Source organism: Ruditapes philippinarum, unplaced genomic scaffold, assembly GCF_026571515.1.
Source record: "Ruditapes philippinarum isolate M1 unplaced genomic scaffold, ASM2657151v2 ctg6221_1_1_1_1, whole genome shotgun sequence".
NCBI lineage: Eukaryota > Metazoa > Mollusca > Bivalvia > Venerida > Veneridae > Ruditapes > Ruditapes philippinarum.
This window is the reverse complement of record NW_026867029.1, coordinates 28,352-39,785: the sequence shown is the minus strand read 5'-3', so window position 1 is coordinate 39,785 and position 11,434 is coordinate 28,352. Positions and strand designations below refer to the sequence as shown.

Sequence of the window (11,434 nt, the reverse complement as noted above, 5' to 3'; positions counted from 1 at the left end):
TGGCGACAAATAAGCTTATGTCATCATGATCATGAAGTTTACGTTACTACAGATGACATTTTCTTCTTTCCAGTCAGTGATTGTCGTATTTCAATATCACTTAACTCATATGACATATCATCCACCGACTTCCAAGCTAGAACTTTGTTTATACACTCATTACAACAAGCACAGTAGCAATTACAAATGGTTGGACCAAGTCTCATTGTCACAACAATGGGTAAAGATTTAATCGAAATAATAAAAGCAACAAAGAAAAATATATCAGGACAAAACAGTGCTTCGTTTTTGCACGATAAAATTGTCAAAAAGTACAGGAAATTTATTGCACAGTTTAACATGCAAATAGTTGATGTAATATTTGTGTGAGAAACGTCCAAATCAGATGCCCGCTTTGACGCGTACGAATTATAGCCAAATCCTCGAACGTATAAAATACATAGTCCTCCAAGAGACAAACAGTATGGGAGAATGAATACTGTGCTGGCATAAAATCCTGTCCAGATACTGACATGGTGACTTGGAGATGTTATATCTGCCGTGCAAATACCCATGTCTGGAAAACAAAATGTTTGAACAAATATATTAATGATTCAGTATAAAATATTAAAGGGTATTTTAATATTATGTTATCCGAGTCTCTAAGCGAGGGTTATATGTAATAGACAACTGTTAATACAAAACTGAATGACATGCATCTCATATATTACTTAATAAACAAAATACTTTATACATAACGCATGGAATCTAATACGTTACCTTGAACAGGAAGATGTTTCTGAACATAGTTCTGAAATTCCGGCATCTCAATATGTGCTGTTAATGCTGTGTCACTTATATTTAATGTACTTGCAATGTCTTCAATAAATGACAAATCTGTTATATTCTGAGTGAAAAATTGACCATTCAAATGTTCCATGAACGTTTCTAAAGACTTCTTTGATGTTGCTCTGATACTGAATAAAATTCCATGGGGTAACCATTCCGCCTTGCCGACAATGATATCAAAGTGCTGGTGTATATGACGCGAAATTAATGACAGCATATCCGTTCTAGGGGAGCTGTAAGATGAGTGTCTAAGATGGCTGAATAGTTCGTGAAGATTCTGAAGTTTTAAAGCATCCGTGTGCTCCTTGTGACTTACAGGCAAAGGTAAGGATATATTTGAAAATACAAATACATTCAGATACCCTGAAATATATCACTGAACATTATAAATATTGGACATTATAAATACTTGTCTAAATGAATAATTATAATAGTCATTTCATAATGCGTAATTTTAGTTATTAATATGAAAAACATGAATTTACAAGTTTTCAATGTATCGTTATTTAGCTTTGTCCATTTATTTATTTTTTATATATTGTTTTCTTTATGTTTTGAAAATCTAATAAATAACTGGTTTCATAGTTTGAGTAGATTGTCACATAATTCATTGTCTTTGTCAGATATATTTCTCACTTATTTGCTTTCACAGCTCTCCCGGGATCGTTTTACTTCTCAATCAATAGTATTTCTCTTAATGTTGACATAAATAGTAAATGATATGTGCCTGTTTTAAAGTTCTGCAAAATAACAAAATGTACCTCTAAGATAAGTATATTCTCCGAATCCATAGAACGGTCCGGTGACTGCCATCATGACAAGGAACAACATTCCTACTGCCATTATTTGTGTATTTCTTTGTGAAAATGCTGATGGAACTTCTGATGGAGACAAAATAGCTAGATATCTGTAATTGAAAGTAGTTATACCTAAATCTTAAATTTAAAAGAAATAAATATAACATGTACAGTGATATTGCAAACATAGCAACCATGTAGGGGGTCAATCAAATCTTACCGGCAACTTTTTCCAATAATGTTTTAAAGTTTCAATTTATATTTAAGTATATTTATATAATATCATTTTTGATAACTAAATATGGTTGATTCTTTTACATGATGATTTAAAATAGAGATTTTGGTGCTTGTAAACGATGAAACGGTTTACTTAATAAGAAGATGTGTTCAACTGTTGGCTAGTGGTAAGAGTGTCTGCCTCTCAACCCTGGACTCATGGGTTCGAGCATTTGACTACAGAACCGGTAATTTCCAAGAAGCGAACTCGAAATAATATATAAATATAGGTTTTAAGAACTTGTTTCGCAATCGAGCTTAAATAAATATGCTTACACTTTGAAAAGAAAAGTGTTGTTTTTGTGAGGTGCAAGGGGGATAGAAGTAGTGCATATATAGTTTTATCTTGTAAATAAAGTTGTTAAAAAGTGTAACAGCAACAATAATATTTCATTGCACATGTATAAGATACCTTTCTATTACTGCTAATGTTATCATCCATGCCGTAAAAGCCAGCATCGTGGTGGATGCAAAGCCCCAATTTTCACATGCACCAAATCCAAGCGGCCATTCACCTTCAATTAAAGTTTAATAAATTTAAATAATTATGTCATAATAAAAATATCACACATATTAAATAGCAATGTGAAAATCTTAAAATGATATCATCCTTCTATCTATTCGTAGTATTTCAGGAAAGGCAAATTTATTCCTCGGGTTAAAATAATTTCCAAGATAATCGTTTTTGTGTATTTTTGAGCAAAGTATGTATTCCTTTGAATGTGTAATCAAAATGGATTTTTACTATTATATCGTGCGATTTACTAAATTATCATTAGAAGTTTTAAAAGCATTTGTCTTTCCAAGTGAACAACATTATATTTTTGCAATTGCAAATTTGAATATAGTAATGAATTCTTAGAACGTTTAATTAAATTTCTTCATTTTGTATTTTATTATTATAAAAATGTCCCTATCTAAATTAATGAGATCTTGATTTATTTAGAGGAACAATGTTGCATTGCCATGAAATCAACTTGAGAAGCACTTAAGAATTAGTGGCATAAATAAATACATACAGACGATTCAGAGGAATCAATTTCTTTCGACATAATAGCTGTCTGATAATGTAATCATTTGATAAAACAAAAGCTTTTGATAAGAGTTTTGTACAATGTTACAATTATGCTAATCGTTTAAGTTCGTCGTGTGTTTTACAAATATCTTGCAAAGTATATAATTTCCCCTTGCATTGCAGACTTAAAAAGCATAGGAATAACAACATGATGTAAGTTTTTGTATAAACATCTGGAAAAATGTAATTCACAAAAACATTTATCACGACAAGATCACACTAAAATTGCAGACTCGGTTTTATTGGGGTTAATGAAAAAGTGCAACATCCCTCACTCCCGTTAGCATCGGCTATAGAAGTACTGGATTTATTAATATATTTGAACTATATTGACAACTGGATTTATATTATGATATTTATCAAAATAGTTTGCATTAATAAAAATTGAAATGAATAGAATAATAAATTAAATCAAAGTCTTAAAAAGTTACCTTAATGGTTATCACAATGAACTGTATTCAAGAAATATATATATATGTTTTTGCTTCATTTAATTGACTATTAAAGCACACGAACTGTTACAATAATCTATACAAATGGAGATAATAATAATGCGGACAGCAATTTTGACCAAGCCTATGACTAAATCATGAACTGATACGAAATATAAACTGAGATTCTTAGACAAATGCCTGTACTTAAAATAGATAAAAATGATGTACAAAAATCCCGGTCGGTCTCACTAATTACTTTTCTCATATCTATTTATAAACATAATGTTTCCTGTGTATCAAACCTATGATTATATGTTTCCGGATATAAGCATCTTAAATTCAATGTTATTTCGAAGTAATCAAAGGTTCTAATGGACTGCGGCTGCATATATGTCTTATTTTATATTCTGAATCAATGCAAAACCCAACCCTTTACCGCTTAGTTTTTTTTTGAATGAATATAATTGTTTTGAATTTAGAACTGTCAATTTTAATTACTAAAGGATTGCAAAACAAAAGTCTTAACTTGTGAAATTAGTATTTCACAGTCTGTTCTTCTGATATTTAGACTGGCCTTAATTTATGATACATGTAGCACAGGCTTATACATGAAAAATATCATTTCTATTCAGATGAAATGTTTACATTTTTGTTAAATTTTAAGCTCTAAACAGAACAATTACTCTTTTATGATAAGATATAAATCAGACGATGCTAAATCCAAATCTGTAACATATTTATTTTTTACTCTTTTAACATTCATTGACTAGTATTGAAATGTGATATAAATGTTGTTATAACGATAAGTATAAAGATAAGTTGTTTTGTTTTTTTTCGTTACTAAAAGTTTAAGTTTAACTCCTGTAAAGCTACTTTTAACGTTTTCTTACAGTTACAGTTATTTAAATTGGAATGTCAAACGTTTCTTCATACCTTACTCATACGACACAAACATGTCTTAGAGAAAATTTGTTTTGTAGTAAAACAAGAGGTTGATTGACTGAACTCGATTACATGGAGGAAGATGGCATTTTTTTTAAACAAAAACACATATTTAACAAAGTATTTTTATAAGTTCACAAGAGTATGCTACAGGGTTACTACCTAATCTCTTGGCAATGCGATTTTGGACGAGGAGATTCAAATGCGCTTATGTAACCGAAGTAACCCATGTAGCAGTGTCATTTATCACTATGTTTTTTATAATAACAAACTTTCAACTTTTGTATAGGACCAAAGATTAGCATACATATAAAACATTTAAGAGTACTTATTTATTTATTCAAAAGATTAATGTTTGTGAAGGAGTTAATCTTCGTCTCTGCAAAACAATATCTATTCCTCAAAACATCTGGATGCGTTGACAAAATACACGAGTTGAAAAGGTTCTTAACGATTCAACTATCAGTTTATGTACTGAAAGTATATCCTACGACACTTCACGTAATGCCAGAACATTTATTCCTGAAAAGTCCTCAATAAAATAGTTTGTTTTGATCGTATCGTTCATTTACAGATGGTATAAATAAGTTTAAATTTCCCCTATATCTAAGTTGACATATTGATCAGAGTTGTTAAAACAGCATTGTCTTGATATTCTTGCTAATTTTCATGATTTTTTAAAGTAAAATCTTGTGAAGTGAATAAAGATAGAAACTTACATATCACACTTACAATCACCAAAAATTATCAAAACGAGGTCATAATATTTATGCAAACATACCTTTCTGCGTTAGTCTTGCAGTAGAAGTATTGTAAATTATTACTTGAATCTTGAATCTTTTTACTTTTCTTAAAATCTTAGTACATTTTTCTTCAGTTTGATTTTCTTGAAATATTTAGGCAAATCTGTTGGCATGCAACTTTAAACGAACCAGATGTTATGTCATTATACACTTCAAATATATTATCTTCATTTCTCAACACCCAATATCCTTGGCAAGCAGCAATAGCACGTTCATTTTCTAATTTCTAATCCTGCAAACGTAATAATTTATAAAATACTTTTCTTTATTGATATCGATTTACATATCTAAAGCCTAAAGTTTTCATGTATTTTTCAAGTAATTGGCTTGTTAATCTAGAAAACATGTTTGAAAGTTTCTATTTTAGAATTTTCAAAACTCCTAGGATTTTGTCCTGTATTATGTTAATTCAATTGTGGTAAGGCACATTAAATATCAATTAAAAAGAACGTATTAATTGTGTCATTCAACAAATTTTATCGGTTGCTATGTAATTGGATATAGGCAGATATCAAACGAAGACAATTTTCAGTCTTCAACACCAAAAAGAGTGAGTGATTTCTGCCAAAATATAGTAGTACTGTGATGATCGTCTTTACCGATAACAGGCATTCAAATATTGTTTAATTTTAAGGTGTATACTTTCCTTAAAAAGGGTTATCAATGCAAAAAAAAAAAAATTATAAAAATAAAAATAAATTAAATAAATAAATGAAAAAAAAAACACCATTAACAATAGACAAGTAATAAGGGCTACTTGCAGAATCTGTAAGTTTATTTATAACAGAACATTGATACTGCCTTACATGTTTGGCACGAAATAAAAGCGTTTTTGTCCATATTAGCAAGGACACTTATTTATATATATCATAACAAGAAACATATTTAAGTGTCTAAATTGAAAGAATGTTGTTTTTTAGTTTAAGTGTCATCGGCCTACCAAATGACTCGTCGCTAGTTGAACTAAAGGTAGAAATAGAACAATTTGTAAAGGGCTGTTTAATAAACGCGTGCTTCATAATAAAGACAGTATGTTGTTTTTTACTCCTTTTACAGCAAGGGTACAAAAACAAGCTTTTTGTAAATGTGCCAGTTAAACACCATTTCAAGATTAAAAGACTTCCCTACCTCAACAATAAAATTATCATGATAAATTAGGATAAAAATATTTTGACTTACATTTTCCGAGACGACCTCTTTTATTGGTTAAAAGTATATTCTATGAGTAACACATGATATAATTAATAGATTATATTTCTCTGCTTGACGTTGTAAACTTTATATGTTTCTAATAACTTTGTTTATTTGGAGACGATAAAGTTCTTGATGATTTGGAAAAGATTTACAAAAATACCTTTGCTATTAATAATTATTATTGTCTGAAAAGTCCATTCTATAAAAGGTCCAATCATCGGAATCGATTTTTTATGTTTTTTTTTATTTTTACCATTGGTCACATTACAAAATTAAGCTTATGTTATGGTGTTGCAACCATTTAAAGGTAATGTTTATAATGTTTATAAATGCTCCAATCATTTATTTAATAGAAACGGCATTGTATATTAGAAATAGAGAAAGTAAATTGTGGTGTACAATACTTGCTTATTACTTTCTATTAAGCAACATTGATTAAAAATTGGATACACTTTTCAAATAGAATTTCCTTTTTTGAAGACGCAATGCTCTTGAAACGATTTCCCGCTGATGTTTTAAAATGACATTTCATACTTGGATCTTGGAACTGTCAGGAACATACTTTGGATTTGCACGATAAAGCAATGATATTTCACAGCAAGACAGAATAGTGTCTCTTTTGTTTAAGTGGCAGTTTGTATAATTCTTTTCAGGTCATGTACGCTCGTATTTATATGTAGAGTAAATGATTTTTACTGATTGCAATTGGAATTATTTTGTTATTTTTTGTCTGACAACGCAGAAATAACAAAAGGTTAAGACTACAAAACAACGTATCTTGAGATAAAATTATTAACTGAGAATTAATCTTTATGTTAAGATACTTTTTAATATATATTAATATCAGGGTTAATGCAATGTTTCAAATTGACATTTCCTTAGAATGTTTGAATATGAATGAAACATTTATAGATTATTGATACACAGCCGTAAATTGCATTTGTAAAATGGGCAGCTGAAGGTAAACATCAATACATTTGATAACTCATTGACATTCAATAAGTGAGAGAAACTCGATGTAATTTCTCAAAATGGTCTTTTTAGTGATGAAGGTTAGTTTTCTTGTATGTTAAAAGTTTTTATTTCAAAGCGTATAAACGGATTTACAATTTCATTAACACGCATTTTGCGAAAAGTGCTGACATTTTGTTAGCTGTTTTGAAATTGAAATGTTAAACGCACGCGACTTTGAGCAAAAAAAAAAACATGGGGCAATATTTAAAATTGATGTGAAATTAAGATATTAAAAATGACTTGTAGTTTATATTTTATACTTTGACATTAAAATTGAACGAATAATCATTAACTTACCAGACGCCGCAGACAACAGTAAATTGAACAAGCCCATGGTATCGCTCACTAATGCAGATATGAATAAATATTTGACGATTTGTTTGAAACTTGGATCCATGCTTTCAAGCCTCTGTAGTCTAGAAAAGATATTTATCGCTCCAATTAGGAGCAGGACAATGGTTACAACCAGTCCCAAACACTTGAGTATCCCTATAAAATCCATTTTCCTGATAGCTTAAAGCATGAGCATCACAATATTTCAAAATAATTAAACAAATAATCAAAAGTAATTAAAAACGTTTTCCCACTACATTGTTTAAATCTTGTTTGACATTTATTCATGATTAGTCGGACTAAGTTTTAATACATAAACATATCACAAAACACAAGAATCGTGTTAAAATATTTCTATTCCTTGTTTAATATTTATTTTCACATTTCCGGGTTTTATTTTTGCTCTACTGGCATGCGAGCAGTTCCCGTACAAAAATCGTAGTTACTTAAACATTATTTTTTATTACGCTCACTCACCAAAATTTGAATGTTACACATCAATATTCAGCTCGTCACACAAATCATGGAAATTCCATCATGTTCTAAACATAGAATAACCCTTAGTTATGAGGCCTCATATGGGGTACCGAAATTATCAATTATTTTGTATGAAGAGAAGTAGTTCCCGTACATAAAATCTAACCCATTATAATTATACAATTTTATTATATCGGACCTATTTTTCATTTACAATTGTTGAACAGACCATTATCTAAAAGATAAATAGATGTAATTCAGGAAATAGAGCGTAGACTAAACGCGGGTATCTATTACCCGGTACCGTTACCCCAACGCATTTACAGGCAATAGCATGCTTGTATGCATGATATTTTACGCATCAAAGCCATAAAATTATTATATATAGTAATATTGGTCAACATTCTGCTAATTAAACAAGTTTTCATCACATTGCCTACTTATTTGTAAACAGGTGGTATTAGTGGAAAACCCTTTAACAAGCCTCACGTGTAAGTATTTTTGCGCATGCGCGCAAGGACGGAATCCCCCAGAGAAAACAAGATCACGTTTTGACGACGCACAGGTGAAAGTGATTTAAAATGAGACTTTATATACGTACTGCCGAACTGACACTTAGATTTTGTCTCGTTTATGTATCTGCTTGATTTGAAATGAATTTTTGATGAATTTCAAGTAAAAATCAAGCGTTTAAATGAAAAATACGGGTACTGCTTCTGTACGGGAACTGCTCGCATGCCAGTAAAGTATTTCTTACTGGTCAGTTAAAATGATTTCCTTTTCTGCTATATTTAAGTAGTTTTCTTTATTCCGAACTAAGCAACTGAGCGATTACCAATGTTTTTCTGCTCAAACCGTGAAAGGTGTGAAATCCCGCTGTAACAATTTCCAATACAACTCTCCGATGAAGAATCACACTGCACGTCTCCGAACAAATGCATTGACTTTAATACTCATTGGAAAAATAAAAAAAAATGTTTAACCAACAGAAACCATTAATCAATCTGCTGAAAGATTTGAAAAGAGAATAAAATGTAAAAAAAAAACAATCTTGTTGCGCTTAAATGGTAACATTTGCGATATGTTTTTAAGAGAGAAAGCTAATTACAAAATTCACACATATACAGCAATTGATTCCATTCATAATCAAAGTCATAGAAATCTTGCGGAATAAATAACACAAAAAAATGAAATTTTATTGCGTGATATAATTGGTTAACATATGGTGTCTTTAAGCTAGTCAGCTAGGCAGCAATAAAAATTTCTCTCAAAAAATGCATAATTATATTTTGACACACACTCTCTTCTCCACAAAATATACAAATGATAGAAAGAAAATATGCGGAAGCGTATGAAATAATGCGCCAAATAATTATTTACTTATTATGAATATATGTAATTATGTATTCTTGCTTTGCTTTCCAGGATTCTCCAAATTGTAGAAAGGACTGAAAATAATGACAGGCAATGTTTTGTCATTTTATTTGAAGTCACGGGCTGGTTTCAGAGCAGAACATGATTTAAAGAAAATGACTTTGCGTTCGTCATATGTCGAAAGTACGCCTATTGGACAAATGCAACCGACACATTTAACTAATTTTTTAATTAAACGACTTAATAACGATAAACTTACACACAATTTAATTTTTAACATCGACGTCATTAAACCAATCTAATGTCGGCTATAATTCTGGCAAAATTGTGCTTGTTGAAATATTGGAATATAAATGAAAAAGTTTATTGTTTGACTCTTTTTATGGTACTGTAAATTCCTTATTACAATGTTCCACTGTGCAATGAGATGGGAGAATCGCATTATTTTCCATCTTGTTTTAAATTATTACTTGAAATCAGATTTAAGAAATTTCAATGATGCTTTTCCTGTAAGGAAAAATGAAGTACCCATAACTCATGATGTCATTAAAAATGTTATCGCCTGTCTACACAGAGTTTGCATGACCGTTTAGTACTGAAATCGGATATTTAACTGATAAATGTGATAGAAACTCTATAAGTTCTGGTCTGTCGACATCAATAGAGTGATTTCTACAACAAGAATATCATATATGACATTGCCTATGAATTTAGAAGAGTTTTTATGTTTTCACTTTGTGAAGGTTTAACCTATAAATTTACCAACTTTGTTTCAATTTTTTCTGTTCTATCAAAATAATTGAAGATAGAACACGAAAACAAATTTCAACTTTCTTTACGTTAAATTAAATAATATTCAATACATGTTGTTTTGGTTTGTTTTGTTTTTGTTTTTATAATTTTATAATATTATAGAAAAAGGTGAAAATGACCATAATTTGCTGGTCTAGATACTAATATGTTTCTAGAAAAATGTTGTCCATAAAATTATTTTCAAATCATTTACCTTTATTGACAGTGAATGTGTCAATTCGTCATAAAGACAAATTGTTTAATAAAAGTTTCCGAGTTTCATTTTGAGCAAATTTGAGGAAACTAAAATCACCATTTATAAATGTTTTAAGAAAGATTTAACAAGTGGTTAAGTTATCAAACATATTGGTCCCTTTAAAACTTTTGACAAACACTTACTAGCATAACATTTGTCCAATTAGTTACTAGTAAATTGAAGCGTGTAAGTATTTTGTATTGAAGTTAAAATACCACTATGTTTATATTTTGCTACATGTATTTGCTACCAGCAGCACTACTTTATCAAGGCGATACGCACCAAACGTGCTCTTAGTACACTCATACAACATTATAAAATAAAACAAATGTTGGGGATCTCTAAAGAAATAATTTTTTATCACTTTTGATGTGCCTTAAGATAGGTCATTCATTTGAAAACAAGATGTTAAGCCTATTGAGCTTGCACGTTCACATTGATTGGGCAATCATTTAAATGTATAATAATAATATGAATTTCATATCTTATGTCCTGTTAATGTATCCTGGCAAACGTACAGAATTGATTAAAATATGTATATCATTTTAAAATATATACTATTGTGAGTCGACTGTTTTGTCTGGGACTTAAAATGACATCGTAAATCTATGGTCTTAACTTGCCGGTTTCTTTTTTTTTGTGGTTTTATTCATAATATAAGTCTTCATTGAGTACATATATTTCAATTCAATAGGAAAATTATAAATGCGTTCCAGAATAAAAAAGGAAATTCCAGATGTCCTTTTTCCGGGGGTCGACCATAAGGCACTTTTTCATCATAAAATTTACATGCAGAGAGAGATACAAAGTGAGAATAATTCCCCTATCTTTTAAACCTC

The 11,434-nt window shown here is 29.9% G+C and overlaps 1 protein-coding gene across 1 annotated transcript; it reads right to left on the bottom strand.

The window, feature by feature from the left end:
• Nucleotides 1-439: 439 nt before the first annotated feature.
• LOC132734559 (uncharacterized) lies at nucleotides 440-7,933 on the bottom strand (the record flags this gene model as incomplete). The annotated part of the gene is made up of 5 exons (XM_060721315.1): nucleotides 7,661-7,933; nucleotides 2,314-2,416; nucleotides 1,590-1,735; nucleotides 760-1,191; nucleotides 440-556 (listed from the first exon to the last, which is right to left on the bottom strand). Coding segments are annotated over exons 1-5 (1,003 nt in total), but the record flags the coding sequence as incomplete, so codon positions are not given.
• Between the last annotated feature and the right edge of the window lie 3,501 nt (nucleotides 7,934-11,434).